Source organism: Nomascus leucogenys, chromosome 16 (assembly GCF_006542625.1).
Source record: "Nomascus leucogenys isolate Asia chromosome 16, Asia_NLE_v1, whole genome shotgun sequence".
Taxonomy (NCBI): Eukaryota; Metazoa; Chordata; class Mammalia; order Primates; family Hylobatidae; genus Nomascus; species Nomascus leucogenys.
In genome coordinates, this window is record NC_044396.1 from 51229439 (window position 1) to 51253369 (window position 23931).

A 23931-nucleotide genomic window follows, 5' to 3' on the forward strand; every position below is an offset into this window, starting at 1 on the left:
GGATGAGATGTAATGGCCTTTGAATATGTGTGTTCACTAGGGACACTAAGGACCTACTACACAAAAGTGATCATGAATTTGAAGATATACCAGTCGTTGTGGTTGTATGTATTTTCTGGTCATATTCTGCTGCTTTAGTTAGGGTGATGGTGAAAATAATCTGGAGGACAAGATCAATGCAGAAGAGGTGGTCAAAAAACTGAGAAATCAGACTTTTGGAATGATCATCTCTCTGGATATTGAAATCACCAAGGATTATGACAGTGGTAGTGTGGGACTGAATCCAAAATTAAATCTTCAGACAACTAGTAGAATGATGTGGAATTGATTTATGAGTCTAAGAAAGAGGGATAATGGATCTTACAGTCTGTTCCATATATTTTGCTATATTTTGAACAATGCTGATGTAAATGTTCTGGTACAGATCTTCTGACATATATATGTGAAAGAGTTTCTTTGGGATATACTTCTTTTTCTTTAAAAATGTTATTGCCGGGCACAGTGGCTCACGCCTATAATCCCAGCACTTTAGGAGGCCAAGCAGGCGGATCACTTGAGCCCAGGAATTCCAGACCAGCCATGCCAATATGGTGAAACTCTGTCTCTACAGAAAAATACAAGAATTAGCTAAGCAGGATGGCGTGTGCCTGTAGTACCAGATACTTAGCAGGCTGAGGTGGAAGGATCGCTTGAGCTGGAAGGGTGGAGGTTGAATTGAGCTGAGATCATGCCACTGACACTGCAGCCTGGGTGACAGAGCGAGTCCTTGTCTCAAAAAAAAAAAAAAAAAAAAAAAGAAAAGAAAATTATGTCTGGGTTACCAGGGAGTTTTTTGTAGTCGTTTTTGGTGCTTCTCCTCTTCTGTCTGACCTTTAAATGTTGGCATATAGGGCTTGGTCTTTGACCCTCTCGTCTTTTCTATCTACAAACTCCCAAGGTGATATAACTCCTTCATGATATAGATGCTGATAGACTACCAAATTTGTGTCTCCACTTTTCACTTTTCCCTGAGCTCTAGAATTCAACTGCCTATTTTATATTTCCACTTTCATAAAAGTGATTGATACTTAACACATACAAACAGAACTGTTGATTTTTCTTTGCAGTTGTGCACCCCCACCCCCACTATTTTAACTTTCATTAAATTACAACATTATCTACTAATTTGCTCAGGCTTAACATTTATCAGTATCTTTTCTTCTCCCACCACATCTAATCAGTCAGCATTTCTGTCAGCTGTACCTCTAGGATGCAGTCATTTCTCATCAGCTTTATTGCAACTTATAGACCAGTAGTTTTCAAACTTTTTGATCTCAAGGCTCCAGAAAACCTTTGCATTCTTAAAAATTATTGAGAACTCTGAGGAGTTTTGTTTATTCAGATTACATCTACTCGTATTTATTGTATTAGAAATTAAAACAAATCTTAAGAATATGTATATATTAATTTATTTCAAAATGAATTTATTATATGTTGATGTGAATATCATTTTATAATAAAAGTAAAATTACTATATTTAAAAGGTAAGAAGGGACATGCATTGGTTTTATTTTTGTAAATATCTTGAATGTCTGGCTTAGTAGAAGATAGCTGTATTTTTGTGTGCTTCAGTATTTAGTCTGTTAGGACATGTTTTAATTAATGTAAATGAAGAACATCTAGCCTCACGTAGATATTTATTTGGAAAGGAAGGTGTATTTTAATAGCCTTTTGAAAAATTGTGGATATTCCTTTTGATATTACACTAAAGCTTATTAAGTGGTAATTTTAAAAGGTTTGTTGGGCTGGGCATGATGGCTCACACCTGTAATCCCAGCACTTTGGGAGGCTGAGGTAGGCGGATCATGAGGTCAGGAGTTCGAGACCAGCCTGGCCAACATGGAAACCCTGTCTTTACCAAAAATACAAAAATTAGCCTGGTGTGGTGGCAGGTGCCTGTAATTCCAGCTACTTGGGAGGCTGAAGCAGGAGAATTGCTTGAACCTGGGAGGCGGAGGTTGCAGTGAGCCAATATCGTGCCATTGCACTCTAGCCTGGGTGACAGAGCAAGATACTGTCTCAAAAAAAAAAAAAAAAAAAATTTGTTGTTTCTTCAGCACTTAGAAATTGCCTAGTATGTTTTCTACAAATATTTATTTTTTGAATAAGTATGTGCATCCATCCATTATCCATACATCTGCCCACCTTTTCATCTGCTTTTCAGTTTACAAAAATTTATGGACTAATTTCTCAGGTTTTGTTTCCTCTCCAATTTCATTTTTTGTGGGTTTATTATTTCATGTCTGCATTTTTGTAAAGGAGATAAACCCATGTGAAATGAGCTAAACTTTTGAAATAGTGGTATAGGTATTATTCCAGGCAACTTGTTACATTGTGGGGTTGTAGAAGTGGAAAAAAAAAATGTTTCTGTTTCCATGGTTTTAAATTTAGCGTAGATTTTCTTTGTATTAGTACTAAAGCTATACAATTTATAACTACAACAGATGGCAAGTTATAAAATACTTTAAGATAGCTGGGCGCAGTGGCTCACGCCTGTAATCCCAACACTTTGGGAGGCCGAGGCGAGTGGATCATGAGGTCAGGAGTTCAAAACCAGCCTGGCCAATATGGTGAAACCCTGTCTTTACTAAAAAAAAAAATTTACGAATAAATATTAAAGACTTTTCTACTTAAGATAATTCAATATTTTCTAATATGACAAAAGTTGAAAAATATAGAGAATAAGTTTCAGCTAAAGTTTGTGTCATAGCTTGATTGATTTAATTTTTTAAAGTTTGGGCGAAATTATAATGCATATATATTAGCTGTACTATTTTAACATCATTATTCTCAGTTCTACTGAAAAAATTATTTTTGTAATTGAATTCGCTGACTTAAGCATTGATTAAAGGGATAAGGATTCATCTTCAAAATTAAAACATAATAAAATAAGATATTAAAAAATATAATAAAAAGGCAACTGTTGACAAATATTGTTGGATATGTTGTCAGTTTTTTTAACATCAAAAGTCCTGACATATAGCCTGGGCAACATAGTGAGACCCTGTCTGTACAAAAAATAAATAAATAAATTAGCAGGGCATGGTGGCACTTGCCTGAAATCCTAAGAATTTAGGAGGCTGAAGTGGGAGGATTGCTTGAGTCCTGGAGTTTGAGCTGCAATGAGCCATGTTTTCAGCACTATACTCTAGCCTGGGTGACAGAGCAAGACTGTGTCTCCTTAAAAAAAAACAAAAAACCTGACATTTTGTAAAAAGAAAAAGATATATTTTCAGTTTTAGATGATCGGAATAAAACAATTATTTTTGTAGAAGATTGTGAGGGAAGTCAAGGATTACAAGTTAGGTACTGTCCTTTTTGGTGATTTTTTCCTGTTTAGTTTTAAATTTGAAATTATTCTGATACATTCTGTTAACTTGATTGTTGAGAGTAATTACATTCAACTGAATCAGTCAAAATAGGCATTTATTCAACCTGGGCAACATAGTGAGAACCCATCTTTATAAAAAAAAAAATAGCTAGGTGTGGTAGTGTGCACCTGTAGTCCTAGCTACTCTGGAAGCTGAAGTGGGAGGATTGCCTGAGCCCTGGAGGTTTTAGGCTGCAGTGACCCATGATCGTGCTACTGCACTGCAGCCTGGGTGACAGAGGAAGACCCTGTGTCAAAAACACAAACAAAGGCAAACAACAACGAAACAAAATAGTCATTTGTGTATAAAACTTTTATAGACTTTTTGGGCAGTATTTGTTAATAGTTAATATATCTTTTTATAATTTTAGAACATTTATGTTTCTTAAAGTTTGCTGTTAGGGAAATACCTTGATATTAAGGAGGAAAGCTTTAGAATTCATTGCTCAGCTTAGATTTGAAGAATGTTTGGAATTAATTTCTGGTTCATATTTTTGTTAAGAAAACAAGATCATGTTTCTACACTAGCATTTTGGACAGTTGATATCAGTCCAGCAAAAATCATGCCAAATTAAATCTAGCATTTTTCTAAGAATGTTTAAAATTATTCTTGTAATGTTCGAGTCCTTTTTTTTTTTTTTTGAGACAGAGTCTCACACAGTCACCCAGGCTGGAGTGCAGTGGCGCAATCTCGGCTAACTGCAAACTCTGCCTCCCGGGTTCACGCTATTCTCCTGCCTCAGCCTCTCCAGTAGCTGAGACTACAGGCGCCCACCACCACGCCCAGCTAATTTTTTGTACTTTTTTTTAGTAGAGACAGGGTTTCACCGTGTTAGCCAGGATGGTCTCGATCTCCTGACCTCGTGATCCGCCTGCCTTGGCCTCCCAAAGTGCTGGGATTACAGGCATGAGCCACTGCACGAGTCCTTTTAATCAATTAATTGCTTTTGCTCTATAATAATTGTAGACAGCTGAATAGGGATCATTTTAAAAAAATTCAAGTTTACTTCAGTAATCATTCTAGATTACAGAATTGTACTTTAAAATAGCTACATTGTATATATCAGTACTAGAAACATCCAAGACATAGGAGTTTATATTACATAAAAATATAAAATATAAAAAGCTTTATTATAAAAAATGAGAATAATTACTTGATACTCAAGATAGAGAAGTCACTGTGCTTAAAATTGTAACTTTTTAGTTCAAGAACTTTTATTAGGCCTAAGTTAAATATTGGTTTTTTAAAAAATGTGAGCTTTGACTTTGTATTTAAAAGTGATGAATATATCTATGTCGTAAGAATGAGGGGAAGTAAATAATTGGCAAACACAGGCTGAATACCTTTTATAAAAAAATAACCTTTTCTTTTTGGAATAATTTTAGAGTTACAGACAAGTTGCAAAGATAGTACAGAGAATTCCCTTATATTCTTTACCCAGTTTCCGTTATTGTTATGTTATCACAGTATATTTGTCAAAACTAAGAAGCCTTCATTGTTGCATTACTGTTACATTTTAAATATTAATTGAATTTCATGATATCTTTTTTCTGTACCATGATTCAAACCAGGATACCATGTTGCATTTAAAATAGTACTTTTGTAAAATAATTTATTTAATTTTTGAAACATATAAATAATATGTTGTAAGCATCTGGGGAGTAAGAATTTTTTGTTTTGTTAATATCTAGATTAGTACAGGTGTACCTCAGAGATATTGTGGATTTGGTTCCATACCACCACAATAAAGCAAATATAGCAATAAAGCGAGTCACAGAAATTTTTTGTTTTGCCCAATGCATAAAAAATTATGTTTGCACAATATTGTAGTTTGTTAAGTGTCCAACAATATATCTAAAAACACTATATATACCTTAATTAAAAGTACTTTATTGTTAAAAAATGCTAACAATCATCTGCACTTTTAGCAAGTCATAACTTTTTGCTGGTGGAGGGTCTTGACTCAGTATTGATGGTTGCTGTCTGATCAGGGTGGTGGTTGCTAAAGGTTGGAGTGGCAGAGGCAATTTCTCAAAATAAGACAGCAATGAAGTATGCCACATTAATTGACTCTTCCTTTCATGGAAGATTTCTCTGTAGCATGGGATGCTGTTTGACTGAATTTTACTCAGAGTAGGACTATTTTTTTTTTGAGACAGGGTCTCTCTCTGTCACCCAGGCTGGAGTGTAGTGGTATGATTTTGGCTCACTGCAACCTCCACCTCCCAGGTTCAAGCAATTCTTGCACCTCAGCCTCCCGAGTAGCGGGGACTACAGGCACGCACCACCACGCTTGGCCAATTTTTGTATTTTTGGTAGAAATGGGGTTTCACCACTTTGTGGCTGGTCTCAAACTCCTGGCCTCAAGTGATCCACCTGACTTGGCCTCCCAAAGTGCTGGCATTACAGGCGTGAGCCACCGTGTCCGGCCTCGGAGTAGAACCTCTGTCAAAATTGAAGTCAATCCTTTTCAAACACTACTGCTGCTTTATCGACTAAATATACAGAACATTCTAAATTCATTATCATTTCAACAATGTTCCCAGCATCTTCACCAGGAGTAGATTCCATCTTCAGAAATCACTTTCTTTATTTATCCATAAGAAGCCAGTCCTCTTCAGGTTCCACTTCTAAATCTAATTCTCTAGTAGTTACTTCTTCCACCTATGTCTTGAATACCCCAAAGTCATCCAGGAGGGTTAAAATCAACTTCTTTCAAGCTCTTGTTAATGTGGATAGTTTGACCTCCTTCTATGAATCACGAATGTTCTTAATGGAATCTGGAATGGTAAACCCTTTCAGGAAAGTTTTTGATTTACTTTGCCTAGATCCATCAGAGGAATCACTATCTATGGTGGCTATAGCCTTACCAAATGTATTTCTTAAATAATAAGACTTGAACATCAACATTACTCCTAATCCATGGGCTGCAGAATGGATGTCATTTTAGCAGGCATGAAAAACAATATTCATCTCCTTGTATATCTCCATCAGAGGTGTAGGGTGACCAGATGCATTGTCAGTGAGCAATAGTATTTTAAGAGGAGTCCTTTTTTTTGAGAAGTAGGTTTCCATAGGCTTAAAATATTTAGTAAACCATGCCATAAACCGATGTACTGTCATTCAGTTATTTTTTTTCCATTCATAGAGCACAAGCAAAGTAGAGTTAGCATGATTCTTAAGGGCCCTAGGATTTTCAGAATGGTAAATGACTACTATCTTCAACTTAAAGTTACCAGATATGTTAGCCCCTAACAAGAGCATCCGCCTGTCTTTTGAAGCTTTGAAGCCAAGCACTGACTTTTCCTCTCTAGCTCAGATGACATCTTCTTCCAGGAGAAGGCTGTTTGGTCTGTGTTGAAAATCTGTTTAGTGTAGCCACTTTTGTTAATTATCTTAGCTAGATCTTCTGGGTAACTGCGTGCAGCTTCTATGTCAACCCTTGCTATTTATCTTGTGCTTTTATGGTATGGAGACGTCTTCTTTCCATAAGGCTCGTGAACAGACCTCTGCTACTGTCGGACTTTTCTGCTGCAGCTTTCTTATGTCTATTAGCCTACATAGAATTTAAGAGTTAGGGCTTTACTTTGGATTCAGCTTTGGCTTAAGGGAGTGTTGTGGCTAGTTCGATTGTCTATCCAGACCACTCAAAATTCCTCCATATCAACAGGCTGTTTTACTTCCTTATCACTTGTGTGTACACTTTTAATTTCCTTCAAGACTTTTTCTTTTGCATTAATGACTGGGCCAACTGTTTGGCTCAAGATGCCTACCTTTTGGCTTTTACATCCCTTCTTCACTAAGCTTAATCATTTCTAGCTTTTGATTTAAAGTGAGAGACAGGGACTCTTCCTTTCACTTAAATACTTAGACCTTTGTAATATTACTAATTAGCCTAATTTCAATATTGTTGTGTCTCAGGAAATAGGGAGGCCCAAGGAGAAGGGAGAGAGGGGAGTGGCTAGACAGTGGAACAGTCAGAACACACACATTTATCAATTAAGTTCTCAGTCTTAAATGGGCATGTTCATGGTGCCCCAAAATAATTCCAATAGTACCATCAAAGATAACTGATTACAGATCACCATAACAGATAATAATAATGAAAAAATTTGAACTATTGGGAGAATTACCAAAATGTGACACAAAGACACAAAGTAAGCATGTGCTATCGGGAAAATGGTGCTGATAGACTTGATTAATGTGGGGTTGCTACAGACTTTCAATTTGTAAAAAGTGCAATATCTGTGAAGTGAAATAAAGCAGAGTGCAATACAATGAGGTTTGCCCCTACTTCTTATCTAGCTGGCCTTCAATAAGTATTTGTTGCATGATTGAATGAGTCTGTGAGATTTAGTAGGAAACATATTTTGAAAAGAAATACCCTTGATTCTATTTCCTTCATAGGAACTAGAAAAAGCCTATTTTATCTTTTTGCATTTCGTCACCACTTTCTTTTTTATTTCAAATAGTGAGAAGTCTTGGAAATGACTGAAACTACACACTGTTGAATGTTTTAGTGAATATAAAATGAACTGAGGTTATACTATATGTAAATTTTTGGCAGAATACATGAATGATTTTATGAGTATGGGACTGTTATTGCACACAGCTTTCACTTTTTAAAACAATATTAAGGAGTTTAAAAAGTATTTAAATTCTCTATATACATTGAGACTAGCATATTCAACCTTTATACCATGGATAATCTGTTACAGCTGTTTTTGTTGCACCTGCTTTCCTGCTTAATAATTAAATTTCCTGAATCTTAAAATTGACCTCGTTTTAATCAATCATAATAATGACAATTTATTGCTCTTTAATACTAATTTTGATTTACTTAATATTCTCATATTTCTTAGCTCACAGAAATGCAAGCTGAGAGTAGTTATTACAGTCCACAGAAAGTAAAATCTAAAGAAGTATTGTGTTGGGAACAAGAAGGAACCACAGTTGAGGTAATCTTTCAATATTGAACCTGTATTTTTAGATATTTGGTTCTTTAATATTTTATAAATACCTATTTTTATCAGATGTAGTATATTTGAAAATACAAGTAAGATGTTTGTTTCTTATTTTAATAGAGTTTACTATCCCTTAGATAGTATAAATAAATAGTATAGAATAAATTTAAAAATGACATAATTCTAAAGATGTTTAACTAATTTAGAGATTCTACAAGGAAAGCCTTTAACATTTTCATTAAATTCAAGTTCTTAGTTCTAATGTTTCCTTTGCTCTTATAGGCCCTTATGATGGGAGAACCTTTCTTTGATTGCCAGATTGGGTTTGTTGGTTGCAGAGCCATGTGCCTTAAAGGAATTATGGGTGTTAAAGATTTTGAAGAGAATATGAATAGAAGTGAAACTGTAAGTCCCTTTCCTCCATCCTTTTTTGGATAGGATATAGGAATAATTAAGTGCTTATTGAAGTGTTTAACCATATAATATTTGTTACACTATATATATCTCAGGCTTGAGAGACGAGCTTTACTATTTCTCCCTGTGTTTCCCCTGCCAGAATTTATAGATCTCAGGGGAGTTTAGAAAGTTGGCATCACCTAACACCTGGACAGTAGTTCCAACTACTTTCTAATTCATGAATCTCTCTTCTTTTTTGTTTATGGCAGTTATTTGGAGTTTCATTTTGGTTTGTTAAAATGATCTTAGCCAAAATAGTCAAAGTGGAGCAGCAGCATTCCTTATCTTTCTGTTTTAGTGATTTCTTTTGACTAGTAAATGGGCATCATAAAATCAAGGTTTTTTGGGAGGCCGAGGCGGGCGGATCACGAGGTCAGGAGATCGAGACCACGGTGAAACCCCGTCTCTACTAAAAATACAAAAAATTAGCCAGGCGTGGTGGTGGGCACCTGTAGTCCCAGCTACTCGGAGAGGCTGAGGCAGGAGAATGGCGTGAACCCGGGAGGCAGAGCTTGCAGTGAGCCGAGATTGCGCCACTGCACTCCAGCCTGGGCGACAGATCGAGACTCCGTCTCAAGAAAAAAAAAAAAAAAAAAAAAAAATCAAGGTTTTATTTTGTTTAACAGGCTAATGATTTTTCTTCCTGTTTATAAATTTTGCATTTGTTTTCAGGAAGCCTGTTTCTTCATTTGTGGTGACAATTTGAGTACGAAAGGTTTCACATACCTTACAAATTCATTGTTTGATTACCGAAGCCCAGAAAATAATGGTACTCGTGCAGAATTTATCTTGGATTCAACTCATCATAAGGTTAGAGAATATATATTTGAACCAAATTCTAGGCTGTGTTTGGGTGGACACATTGTATGAATGCTTGTGATTTCTAACTTTCTTTTCGAATAATACCTTCTGAATGCTAATTGTTTATTAAAACATTTAGAATGCATTTATACAGTGTATACATGTAGAAATGTTTGAAGAGTGCAAAGAGATCTTTACTTTTATTTAATATGTAAAGATATTTTGCTTATTTATGCCCTGCTTCAGAAATAATCGTGGAGGAAACATGTCGAATTACCTCTGTTAATTTTTGTTACTTTTAATGTGTAGGATTGATGTAAAGACATGAGGAATTTACCTTTTTACTATGTATACTTCTTAGTGTTTTTTAAATGTAAGAATATATTAATATGTTTATGGAATATTAATACATTTATGAAATCAGTTAAAAATTCAGATAATTACCTGAAGATTAATGCAATAGGATAATTTACATTGTACTCTTTTTTATCAAGATTTACTTTCATTGTTAAAATATTTAATGTTGACTTGCATAATTAACATACATTTAGAATATTTCAGTGTATCTTTAGTGTTTGAATTGTTTCATGTAAGTGTATTGAGGTATTTAAGGATTAATTCTATTTGAGAGTATACATCATTAGACAGTTTAGTGATAGTGATAAAGGTCAGGAGTGTACTATCTCCTCCATTGTAGGTATTTATTAATGATAATTAATAAAGTGGTCAAAATGTCTCATAAAAGTGTGGATGTCTTTTTTGTGTGGTGTATAATAGATGGAATATTACCTTTCTTAGAAGTAAATTCTTGGAATAACCTCTATTCTTTTGGTCATCCTTTGTGTTGTTATACATTCTATATAAAGATATGTGTCTAACCTATCAAGCTTTAAACTCAAAATTCTCTTTTATACAATGTTTGTTCTGTTTGCATTGCTTCGTTGGCAGGAGACATACACTGAGATAGCTGGAATGCAACGGTTTGGGGCTTTTTATATGGATTACCTGTATACAATGGAGAACACTAGTGGCAAAGGTATTGGCTTCTTTCCTTTATGTTTGCCATTTCTTGAACAACTGAAACAAAGCCCTCCTCAGAATCAATTGGTCCTTGACTGGTTGTATTCTGCTACATAAGATTTACCTTCTAGTACTTTGGGGAGTGGTTTAATTTTAACATCATGTTAGAATTGTCTTAGGTTCTTGTTATTTCAAATCCGTTCTTTATACAGCTGACTAAAGACATTTTGTATAACCTATTAGAATTAGTTCTCATATGTACCATATATTATGATTCTGATATATCAAATTTTATATTACATTAAATTTTTTAAAAGAATAAACCTTTTCTATTCCAAATACATTTTGAAGGTGATACTAATTTTTAGTTAAAAAGAATGTGTTGTATCAATCAGAAAAATAGAAAATCTTCCAGAGACTTTAGATGCATAGATTGTATTATTTTATTATGTACCTTATTATTGTATTATTTTCTATTTTTTGGAAATAAATGACATTAAAAAATTTCAACATTTTTGTTTTACTTCTATATCAATATATAATGTACTTACTATTTCAGTGTTTTTTATGTTGAAAAGTTAGTGAAAATAGGTTCACAATTTTTTTTGGTGAACTTCTCATGTTTTATAAAAATCATTTCAGTATATTAGGTTTTATGTTAAGTACAGATGAATGCAATGAAAACCAAAGCATTTCCCAAGGAGCCAATAGGTGGTGTTGAACTAGGCCTTTAAGTAAATGATTATAACGTAGCATGTTAAGAAGAGTAGTATAGAGAACTAGAAGAAGTGTGGGTAAAAAAAAAACAAAATGACAACTTTTGCTTGAGAGATTGAAACTTCGCAGAGTTGATCTTGAAGTAAGTTTGTTTTTGATGAAGAAAGAAGGAAAGAGCAGTAATTTTCTGGCTTCCGCTTTTGGAATGGTTTCTAACTGTTGATGTTTTCATTGGTCAACCCTTAATTTCTTTCCCTAAACTTTCTCCCAAGGTAATTTCATTCATTTCCATGGATTTAAGTACTTTCCATATGTTGTTGATACCCAAATTTGCATTTTCTAGTCCAAACTTCTCTAAGATTCAGAATTAAATATCCAATGCATACTTGACATTTTTACCTCTGTGTCTTTCAGATATCTCAAAACTGATTTTGTCGAAAATTGAGTTATTAATAAATATTCCTATGACCACTTACTACCTCTGCTTCTCTATTTTTTTCTTCTCTTCTTGGAAAATCGTACTATCCTCTTCTTGTTGCTCAAGCCAGAAACCTGGGAGTCATCATGACACACTTTTTCCTTCGCTCCTAGCCATCTGGTCCACAGATGATAACAATGGTATCACTGTTACCATATGGACTAGCATCTAGTTCATATGTACCATCATCTCTAGGTTCTAATATTTTTTTTTTTTTTTTTGAGACAGAGTTTTGCTCTGTTGCTCAGAGTGCAGTGGCATGATCTCGGCTCACTGCAACTTCTGCCTCCCTGGTTCAAGCGATTCTCGTGCCTCAGCCTCCTAAGTGGCTGGGACTACAGGCATGCGCTGCCATGCCTGGCTAATTTTTGTATTTTTAGTAGAGACGGGATTTTGCGATGTTGGCCAGGCTGGACTTGAACTCCTAATCTCAAGTGATCCGTCCACCTTGGCTTCCCAAAGTGCTGGGATTATAGGCGTGAGCCACTGCACCCAGCCAGGTTCTAAAGCTTTCTTACTGGTCTTCTTGCTTTCACTGTAGTCCTATAGTTTCTACTGCAATCACAGGGATTTAATTCTCTGCTGATAATTTTCATGGGCCTGACATTGGTTTATTTAAAAACAAAATTTAAATAGTTTACTAGATTCTGGTCTTGAGTTACTTGGTGGATAATGATAACTATTAAGAAAGGTAGATAAGAAAGGAAAATTTTTGGGAGGAAAAGATGAGTTTTGAGATAACTGTGGACATTGAAGTGTAAATATTCCTTAGCCAGTTATATATATGAAAGTGCAACTCAGAAGTCTTATGTTCTAATAGCATTGCAAATTATTATAGTGTTGTAGTTGCCACTTGTAAGCTGGTAGGTTTCCTCTTGTTCAATATAATGTCTTATGCATGTGCTGTGGATTCCATGTCTTGTGAGGAGGTGGAGTATGTAGTAGTTACCTTTCAAGCAAAGGAAACCTAGCACAGAACATCTTTATTTGTATATATGCCTCTCTTGCAGTTTTTAAAAGATAGAAACATGATTTATGTTTGTTAGATTGTTTATATATTACTTCTGAGAAGCCAGTAGTTTGTTAACTTTTGGGTTTTTCATATTTTTCACTTCCATGAATAGCATACAGTGTTACAGATATCATAGTCCTTAACTTTTAAAACAAAATATTGAATATTACACATGTACAGAACAGCAAAGAATTTAAAACTGAACACCTGTGTATTCTCCACACACACCAAGAAATAGGACATTGTTAGCATCCAGTAAGCCTCCTATGTGCTGCTTTTCTACCACACTCTTCCTCCTTTACTGGAGGAGATTGCTGTTTTGAGATTCGTGAGAACCACTGTCTTGCTTTTGGTTTATCCCCATTTTACAGATGAGCAAACAGCAAACCCAATACAGGTAAAGTAACAAGAACCAAGATCATACACAGTATGTGGGATTTGAACCCAACCTATCCAGCTCTAGAGCCTACATTCATAACTACTCTGTTGATATTTCTTTTTTTTTTTTGTTTGATACTGAGTCTTGCTCTGTCACCCAGGCTGGAGTGCAGTGTTGCAATCTCGACTCACTGCAAGCTCCGCCTCCCGGGTTCTTGCCATTCTCCTGCCTCAGCCTGCCGAGTAGCTGGGACTTAGGCGCCCCCCCCACCAAACCCGGCTAACTTTTTGTATTTTTAGTAGAGATGGGGTTTCACCGTGTTAGCCAGGATGGTCTCGATCTCCTGACCTCGTGATCCACCCGCTTCGGCCTCCCAAAGTGCTGGGATTGCAGGTGTGAGCCACTGCGCCCGGCCCTTTGTTGATATTTCTTTCTTTCTTGGTTTACCTGAAACAAGAAATTTGTAGAATTTTAAGTATTAATGAACTAGGAAAAGTAATGAGTTCCTATAAGAGGATACTTGTAAATACTTAAAAAAAAACTTTATCTAAAACTTGTTTTTTTGTGACAACTTTTTTTTTGTTTCTATAGTCTATGTTATCAAAAAGTACCCTAAATTTTATCTAAGTAAATATCTAAACACATATTGAGCCAATATTTTTACAAAATTTGTAGTGAATCCTGGTAGTTTGAAGGCAGATTTGATTTTGTATGTTTTAAGTAAGTTCATGGTAGTATTCTAATTAATGTAAGAAACTAGGCTGAGCGCAGTGGCTCACGCCTGTAATCCCAGCACTTTGGGAGGCTGAGGTGGGCAGATCATGAGGTCAGGAGTTTGAGTCCAGCCTGGCCAACATGGTGAAACCCCTTCTCTACTAAAAATACAAATATTAGCCAGGGCTGGTGGCAGGCGCCTGTCATCCCAGCTACTTGGGAGGCTGAGGCAGGAGAATCACTTGAAACTGCAAGGTGGAGGTTGCAGTGAGCTGAGATCGTACCACTGCAGTCCAGCCTGGGCAATAAGAGCGAAGCTCTGTCTCAAAAAAAAAAAAAAAAAAAAAAAAAAAAAGAAAAGAAACTAGTAAATACAGTAATAAAGGAAGCTTCTATTATTTATTTTTCTTGTAATAAATGATATAATAGTATCTTGTCCACATTATACTATGTCATACAAATAAAAATTAAGTTTCCTGTGCTACTATTTAATATTGATGATAAGCTGCTGCTTCTCTTCTTCTTCTCCTCCTTCTCCTCTTCCTCCTTCTTTCTTCTTGCTGCTGCTGCTGCTTCCTCCCCCTCCTCCCCTTCTCTTCTCCTCCTCCCCTTCCTCCTCCTCCCCTTTCTCCTCCTCCCCCACCTTGCCTTCCTCCCCCTCCTCCCCGTCCTTCTCCCCTTCCTCACCCTCCTCCCCCTCCTCCTCCTCCTTCTCTGTGAGTATACTTTATGTAGTCATTTTTGTTTACAATTGAAACTCTGGAAAAATTAACATCTTTTGCCCATGAGCTTCTTATAGACACCAGTAAAAGTTTGGACCTTGTGTTCCACAAGATAAGCATCTTCTGACAATTATTTTACTTTTTTATGGTACTTGAAAGCAAGTGATGTTTTAAAAACTAAATTGAAATATTTATTATTAATATAATTGTGTAAATATTTGTTAATGTTGTAATGACTACCTTTCTAGTCTTTTCTGTTTAAGGGGGTTATTACAAATGTTATGCACCCTAAAGTAGATAGCTGAAATTGTAATGTACAACAGGAAGATTTTAGAGATAACCAATTTTAGAGATACAATAGGAGATAAATCTGAAACAATTAAGTTATTGAATTGAAGGGCAAGAATTGAGAAAGAGTCTTGACTCTTAATAAGAGCAGCCAGACATTCAGGGAGCTGGAGTGGCCAGATGCATGAAAGGTGGGCACAAGTAAATAGCTGAAAATATATAGCTAAAAGCCAGTTGTGTTTTTACATTTCAGACAAGCCATTGGTATCTAAATTTAAACTGCATTATATTCAGTTTTCATTATGGGGGGCATTGGCCTCTATTATTTTAGAGACAATTTTGTGTCTAAAAGAAGAGTCTTGTTATGCAGTGACATCATTTAGGAAGTCTGTTGTCCTGTAAAGGACCCATAGCAGGGCATTTTTCTTGCTTTTTGAGTATTTTCATTTGTAACTGAAGTTCTATCTTTAAGTTACCTCATTCTGTCTTACATGTAATTCTAGAAATGTAATGGTTTTAGCTATGAAAAGTAATGGTTTTGATGTGAATGGTATATTATTTATACCTAATTCCTAATGTAAGTCAGTATTAATCATACATCTTACAAAATATGTATAAGATTAACTTTGTATGTTTTATTTGATGTGACGCTGGGCTTATAGATTTTTACTTGTATTTTATAGTCAACTTTAAAATAATCTTTGCACTAAGTCATCTGGTTAAAAATATGTGAGTAATAAATCTAATGAATTTTTGGCCAGGCGTGGTGGCTCACGCCTGTAATCTCAGCACTTTGGGAGGCCGAGGTGGGCAGATCATGAGGTCAGGAGATCGAGACCATCTTGGCTAACATGGTGAAACCCCATCTCTACTAAAAAAAAAAAAAAAGAAAAAAAAATTAGCCGGGCGTGGTGGTGGGCACCTGAGTCTCAGCTGCTCAGGAGGCTGAGGCAGGAGAATGGCATGAACCCAGGTGGCGGAGCTTGCAGTGAGCCGAGATCATGCCACTGCAGTCAAGCCTGGGTGACTGAGAGTCTGTCTCAAAAATAAATAAATAAAAATCAATCAATCAATCAATCTAATTCACTTTTGTTCATATGAAGACTAAAGATTGAACTGTACTCCTTTGCATGAAATAATGGAAATATATTTTTGTATAAAAGTATTAGAAGGTATAGATATAAAAGTTTTGTGTAAGTAGGCCTTTCTAGTTTCTAAAGTTATTAAATCCTGGAAAAATCTTTGTCTGAATAAACAAAATGCATAATAAATTAAAAATCATTTATCACTTACAATAATGAATTCATGTATACAAAAAAACTCTCATATAAGAGGCGTACATATTAGATAATGACACATGCGTATAGGTGGGGCTAGTATCTTATTTAGAAAACAGTGTATGAGGAGGTGAGGAATCTAGGAAGTAGGATTCTGTACCATGGAGCATCGCCATAATGAATCTATTCTAGAAAAGTTCAAAGCAGGTAATACCTACTGTTCATTTCCATGGTCATTATAAAACTCTCAAGGCACCCTGTGATCATGTTACTTAACCCAATTTTCAATAGGCTAAGATAATTTACTAAGATAAATTAGTAAAATGGAGTTTCCTCCAAAGTACCCCCTCTCAGTCAATGCATATTGTGTATAGAATTACTAGATATAAGCCAATTAGGTTTTGCAGAATAATTTTCTAAGAATGACAATTTTGATTTTATATTGCTTGTTATAATATTAAATAACAGGAATAAATTTTAATGAGTTGCTTTTTATCAGTAATTTATTATATGCAGAGAGAAATACAAATCAGCAGGGCTCTCTGTATGCAGCTGATTGGGAATTTGTTTTAAGGCATTAAGCTACAAGCTATAAAAATGAGAGAAGAGTGATTTTAAAATATATACTTGGTATATCCAATTGATGCTTAAAATATAAAATTTGACTCCTTTTAGGTTCCACAAATCAACAAGACTTTTCTTCAGGGAAAAGTGAAGATTTGGGAACAGTGCAGGAGAAGTCCACCAAAAGCCTTGTTATAGGTCCTCTTGATTTTCGTTTGGATAGCAGTGCGGTGCATAGGATTTTGAAAATGATTGTGTGTGCCTTGGAACATGAATATGAACCATATAGCAGGCTAAAATCAGGTTTGTTTCTGGATAATTCTGAATCTTTTGCCATTTGTTTTGAGAATAATTATATAATCCAGTTTGTGTTGTCTTGCTAACTTTACCTTTTTAGTGTAATTTGCCTGTTTGCAAGGACTTTGATATATGTAGCTGTTTATTTAAAGAATAAACTTGTGTGTAGAAGTTGGAGAGATCAAGATTTGAAAACTATTGCATAAGTACTTTATTTGCCAGTATTTGTCAGTATTTTATTGTTATACCTTTTTGATACTTTTTCTAGTGGATACTTGTAAATATGACTTTTTTTTCACATTAATGGATTCTAAGGAGGCGGCAGATACAAAGTTGGGCTCTAAACACACAAATTTAACATTCAAGAAAACTTAGGCACTACTGGTTTAGAAAAAAATTGCTGTACAACTAATTTTTTCTACATGGTAGATAGCTATGGTTGTCATAGTTTCATAAAATACGAATTCCTTTTCAAAGCAGTAAAGCAACTCTAGAGTAGAGCATAATAGTGTAATGAGGAAGTATAAGATAATGAAGAACTCACCCTGTGGAGTCAGACTATGGTTTAAAATTTGACCCTCACTTCTTAGTATCCTTAAGAAATTTAATTAACATCTTTGATGTTTCATTTCTCTGTCTGTATAATAAGTTTAGTTATTGTGACAGAGATGGCTAATTGTCTCCTCAATATCCATCCTTTTTCATAATAATAGAAATTTCTGTAATAGAAATAAAGACTATACATTTAAGGGATAGTCATATGACTAGGTTTTGTCTACTGGGACAGGAGCAGAACTTTATGTGATGTTTTGGGCCATGACTTTAAAAGGAAAAGAGCATGCCTTCCTTCTTCTCTTCTTTCTTCTGGCTGGAAAATAAATACAATGGTATGGGCTGGACCTGCCATTTTAGATCCTGAGATTAAAGCTGCATGCTGAGGATGACAGAGTAGCAAGATAAAAAGCACCTAGATCCTCAGTACTGTGATGGCACCATGTCAGCCCTGGATCCTTTAGACTCGGATTGTTTCATGAAAGAGAAATAAGGGCTGAGCATGATCACTCATATCTGTAATCCCAGTAGTTAGGGAGGCCAAGGCGGGAGGATTGCTTGAGCCCAGGAATTTGAGACCAACTTGGGCAACGTAGCAAGACCCTGTCTCTACAAAAGATAAAAAAAAAAAAATTAGCTGGGTGTGGTGGCACATGTCTGTGGTCACTGGGCTGAGCAGGGAGAATTGCTTGAGCCTGAATGGTTGAGGTTGCAGTGAGCTGTGATTGTGCCACTGTGCTCCAGCGTGGCCAACACAACAAGACCCTGTCTCAAAAAAAAAAAAAAAAAAAAAAAAAAAAAGCTCCTATTTTGTTGAAATTTCTATTACTTTACTTTTGTCCCAGCAACTTTACTGTTATCTTAAATGATACACTGATAGGACCTACTTCCAATGATTGTTCTGAGCACTAAATGAGACAGTGCACGTAAAAGCACTTAACCCAGTGTACAGTAAGTGCTTGACACATTCATGCATTCATTTATTGTACCTTGCTTGAATGCCTACCCTGTGCCAGACATTCTTTATGTGCTAGGATAGTATAGCAAACAAGACATACAAAGCCTTTGGTCTCATGGAGCTTATATCCTCACGGGGTAGACAAATAGTAAACAAGTTAAAATATCACCTCAGTCATTGATAAATACTAGATAAGAAAAATAAAAGAAAATGTGAGGAAGAGTGCTAGAAACAGAAGGAGGGGAGAGCTGTTTTAGTAGGGACTTTAGGAAAGTTTTCTCTGGAGAAGTTTATATGTGAGCTAACTTGTGAATGATGTAAGGGAGTGAATCATACATATATTTGTGAAAAGAGGGTTTTATGTAGACAAGTGCAAGAGCCTTGAGGTAGGAACAGTTTTGGCAGTATATGGGGATACAAACAGGCTAGAATAGCTGAAGCACAATAAATGTTTGTAAGTCATAAAGGTAGACATCAATCACCCTGTTGGGTTTTAGGGACCACGTAGTCTGGATTTTATTCTAAATGTGATGGGAAATCATTGGTAAGTTTTGAATAGGAAGTTATTAACTTATTATTTTAATAGTAAATAGTATGGTTGGCATATGTTTTCATTTAAAAAAATTTAGATTTTCCTAGTTTTACTTGCACTCATTTGTGTGCATGTGTATTAAGTTCTATACAATTTCATCACCTTTGTAGATTTGTGTGTTCACTACCATGGTCAAGAAAATGAACAGTTCCAATACCACAAGGATCTGGCGTGTTGCTCTCTTACAACCACATCCACTTCCCTACCATGTTCCTTTCTCCTCCCTCTTTTCCAGGGGCTAGGGATAACCCCTGGAAACTTTTGTCTTCCATTTCTAAAATTTTGTCATTTCAAAAATGTTAAATAAGTGAAATCATACAGTATGTAAGCTTTTGAGGTTGACTTATTTTGCTGAGCATAATTCTCTGGAGACTCATTCAAGTTGTTGCATGTATCAGTAGTTTGTTTCTTTTCCTGCTGAGTAGTATTCCATTGTATACATATACTATAGTTTGTTATTTCCCTCACTTATGGAAGAATATTTGGGATTACTCTAGTTTTGGGCTATTACAAATAATGCTGCTCTGAACAGTTGTGTACTGGTTTTTGTGTAAACATTTCTTCAGGATGAATTGCTAGGTCATATGGTAGTTGCATGTTTTTTTTTTTTTTTTTTTTTAAAGAAACTACCAAGCTGTTTTCAGGAGTGACCATACCATTTTACATTCCCATCCAACGATGACTGTGTGATCCAGCTTCTTTACATCTTCCCAGCATTTTGTTTTGTCACTGCTTTTTATTTTAGCCATTCTGATAGATGTGTAGTTTTAATTAGCAATCTGCCATCTCATTGTGGTTTTAAAGTTGTGTTTCCTTATTGGCTAATGATGTTGAACATCTTTTTATGTGCTTATTTGCCATTTTTATTTCTTCAGTGAACTGCATATGTCTTTTGCTCATTTTAAAAACTGGGTTAATCTGAAAGTTTTAATGTTTTTCATTTTATACTCAAGTATGTCATCATTTTGAATTAATTTTTTACATAAGGAGTGAGGTTTAGATAGGGGCTTATTTATGTGTCTTTGAATTTTCAATTGCACTAGCACCATCGTTTATTGAACTGGTTTTTTACCTTTGTCAAAAATCAATTGATCATATTTGTGTGGGTCTGTTTCTGAGTCCTGTAGTTTGTTTTCAGTTAGTAGACCTGTGGTATTTCCCACTGTCAGTACCATGCTGACTTAATTACTGTAACTCTATGGTAAACCTTTATATTGGAGAGAGAAGTTACTCATTTTGGTTTTGAGGGAACATCTGCTTAGGTTAGAAATAACCTCATTATAACTTTCATCTACATATATCTCTAATGGAATATTAGGTTGGCTGTTTCGTTTTGTTTTTGTTTTGAGATGGGGTCTTACTTTGTCACCTAGGCTGAAATACAGTGGTGTGATCATGGCTCACTGTAGCTTTGATATCCTAAAATCAAGTGAGTCTCCTGCCTCAGCTTCCTGAGTTGCCGGGATCATAGGTGTGCACCTCCAAGCCCAGCTAATCTTTTTTTTTTTTTTTTTGTAGAGATGAAGTCTTACTATGTTGCCCAGGCTTATCTTGAACTCCTGGGCTCAAACAATCCTGCCTTGGCCTCCCGAAGTCCTGGGATTATAGGCATGAACCACTGTGCTGGCCCTTGACTCTTTTAATATAGATCTATTGGTGTTATTTATTTTTCTCATGTAAAAGTCCAAGTTGGTCAGTATTCCAGGGAAACTGTTTTATGAGGTTGTCTTAGACCCAGATTCCTTCTGTTTCATTGTTCTGCCAACCCCAGAGATATGCCATATATACATGGTCAGAATTGGGTCACCATTATAGTGTGTAATTTTAATCAGGAGGAAGGGGGAACAAGAGCATAAAGGAAGGTATATAGTCTTATTTATTTAAGATGTAGTCTCGCTTTGTTGCCCAGGCTGGAGTACAGTGGCACGATCTCGGCTCATTGCAACCTGTCTCCCGAGTTCAAGAGATTCTCCTGCTTCAGCCTCCCGAGTAGCTGGGATTACAGGCACCTGACACCACGCCCAGATAATTTTTGTATTTTTAGTACAGATGGGGTTTTACCATTTTGGCCAGGCTGGTCTCGAACTCCTGACCTCAAGTGATCCACCCACCTCGGCCTCCCAAAGTGCAGGGATTACAGATGTGAGCCACTGTGCCCGGCCTGTAGTCTCATTTTAAGGACATGGCACTCTCATCCCATTGACCAAAATAGTGACATGTCCCCACATCTAACTACAAGGTAATCTCTAGGAGGAGTCCATATACCTGACTTGAATCCAGAGTGTTTTGTTGCTAAATTAAAGAAGGAGAAAATGAATACTCCTGGGCAGTTAGCAATCTGCCACAGTAGATGTATGCTGTGTATGTGTGTGTGTGTGTGTGTGTGTGTGTGTATGTGTGTGTGCGCGCGCGCGCACGTGTGTATAATCTGTATTTGAAGTTTTGAAGCAGTCTATCATCAGAAATGTGATGTATATAAAGAACCTTCTAACTGACTTTATTTTTAATATATGTGCAGTCCTCACCTGCCATGATGGCTTGGGACTATAAAAATACCATGCAAAGTGATCTTTATCAGTGTGAAGAATTAAATTGTTGCACAATCGTTAGAAATTCTTGTCAAAACATTAAACATTCTCTTACTGTTGGTTATAAATGTATAGAGAAATGAAAAAATATTAAAAGGAATATTCAAAATTAAGCCATTTTATTTCTTTGAATAAACTTAAGAGTTGCTCAAACAGTTTTTTTCTCCTTCTTGTATAACTTACAATATGGCGTGTCTTTTCTATGCCACCTTAGCAACTTTTCATACTCCTTTCTACATTTGGATAAGATTCTAACATTTTATCCTACACAGTCCATGAGGGATTTCTCTGTTGCCCAGGCTGAAGTGCAGTGGCACAATCTTGACTTACGCAACCTCTGCCTCCTGGGTTCAAATGATTCTACTGCTTCAGCCTCCTGAGGAGCTGGGATTATAGGTGCGCGTGCCTGGCTAAATTTTGTGGTTATTTTTTGCTTGTTTGTTTGTTTTTGTTTTTTATTTTAGTGGAGACAGGGAATCGCCATGTTGGCCAGACTTGTCTTGAACTTCTGACCTCAGGTGATCCGCCTGCTTGGCCTCCCAAAGTATTGGGATTACAGGTGTAAGCCACTGTGCCTGGCTGAATTTTGCAAACTTAGCCACATCTATGTAACTAACTGTTTAAGAAACAGGAACTTACCAGCACTTCAGAAATCTCTATTGTGTCCTCTTCTGGTTACTATTCTGACATCAAGAGTAAACCATTGGCCAGGCATGGTGGCTCACTTTAAAGAAGTTTGCTGACCTTTGCTCTATATGCTCGCTCTGTGCGTAGTTTTCTGGTCTATTTCATTTTAGTCATTCCAATGGATATGTAGTGCTATCACATTGTGACTTTACTCGCAATTACCTGATGTCTAATGATGCTGAACGCCTCAATGCAGGCACATACTTCTTCTTTTTTTTTTTTTTTTTTTTTTGAGATGGAGTCTTGCTCTGTTGCCCAGGCTGGAGTGCAGTGGCATGATCTCAGCTCACTGCAAGCTCCGCCTCCTGGATTCATGCCATTCTCCTGCCTCAGCCTCCCGAGTAGCTGGGACTGCAGGTGCCTGCCACCATGCCCAGCTAGTTTTTTTTTTTTTTTTTTTTTTTTGTATTTTTAGTAGAGATGGGGTTTCATCGTGTTAGCCAGGATGGTCTCCATCTCATGACCTCGTGATCCGCCTGCCTCGGCCTCCCAAAGTACTAGGATTACAGGTGTGAGCCACCGTGCCCAGCCCATACTTCTTATTTTATATGCTAGTAGGATCCCTTCCCCTACTTATTATACTTATTTATATCCAAAATACCCTAGGCTTACTGAGCACCAGCTTTAGGTATCATTTTTGACCACTGGATAGATCATCTTTTGCTTATTCAAGTCTTTTTACTGATTTTCTATAAGATAAATAATATTTTAATGTGAAATGATAGAAAAACAATCTCAGAATAAAGATCGATTGTCAATTTTTTTTTTTTCCTTGAGACGGAGTTTTTCTCCTATTGCCCAGGCTGGAGTGCAGTGGTGTGATCTCAGCTCACTGCAACCTCCGCCTCCTGGGTTCAAGCAATTCTCCTGCCTCAGCCTCCTGAATAGCTGGGATTACAGATGTCTGCCACCATCCCTGGCTAATTTTTGTATTTTTAGTAGGGATGGGTTTTCACCCTGTTGGCCAGGCTGGTTTCGAACTGCTGACCTCAGATGATCCACCTGCCTCAGCCTCCCAAATGCTGGGATTACAGGTGTGAGATTGTCTATTTCTTAACAATTTTTAGGAGTTTTTTTAATTTTTGTTTTTAATATGCTGTAGATACAAGTCCCTCATGGAGCTGGATCTTCCCCCTCCCCATCTATCTCTAGCAAATATTTTCTCTCAATCTGTGTCTTTGCCTTTACATTATCTCAATGGTATTTTAATGACCAAAAGCTGTTATTCTTTTAAAGAAAGAAATTGGGGATTTCTTAAAGATATATTAAAATAAAAAACTGGTAAATTTTTATATAACAAAGATACATTTACATTCTAGAATAGTGCAACTTATATTTGTTAAAGGTAACTTATTGTTTTATACCTGCTTCATTGTTGAAAAGAAAAACAGGATTTGACCTTATAGTGTGGAGAACTAATGCATTTTTCAGTTGTTTAAGAATATTAATTATTTA

General features: G+C 36.0%; 1 protein-coding gene across 3 annotated transcripts in view; it reads left to right on the plus strand.

The window, feature by feature from the left end:
- Nucleotides 1-23931, plus strand: part of VPS13B (vacuolar protein sorting 13 homolog B) — an 891476-nt gene that overhangs the window by 109681 nt on the left and 757864 nt on the right. For all 3 annotated transcript variants that reach the window (XR_004026232.1, XM_030795363.1, XM_030795364.1), the window contains exons 9-13: nucleotides 8273-8368; nucleotides 8657-8779; nucleotides 9503-9640; nucleotides 10580-10667; nucleotides 16914-17105. Coding sequence is in view for 2 of the 3 variants with exons in the window: in XM_030795363.1 (XP_030651223.1) it covers nucleotides 8273-8368; nucleotides 8657-8779; nucleotides 9503-9640; nucleotides 10580-10667; nucleotides 16914-17105 (637 nt within the window). In the remaining variant the exon portion in view is untranslated. The remainder of the gene's footprint in view (nucleotides 1-8272; nucleotides 8369-8656; nucleotides 8780-9502; nucleotides 9641-10579; nucleotides 10668-16913; nucleotides 17106-23931) is intronic.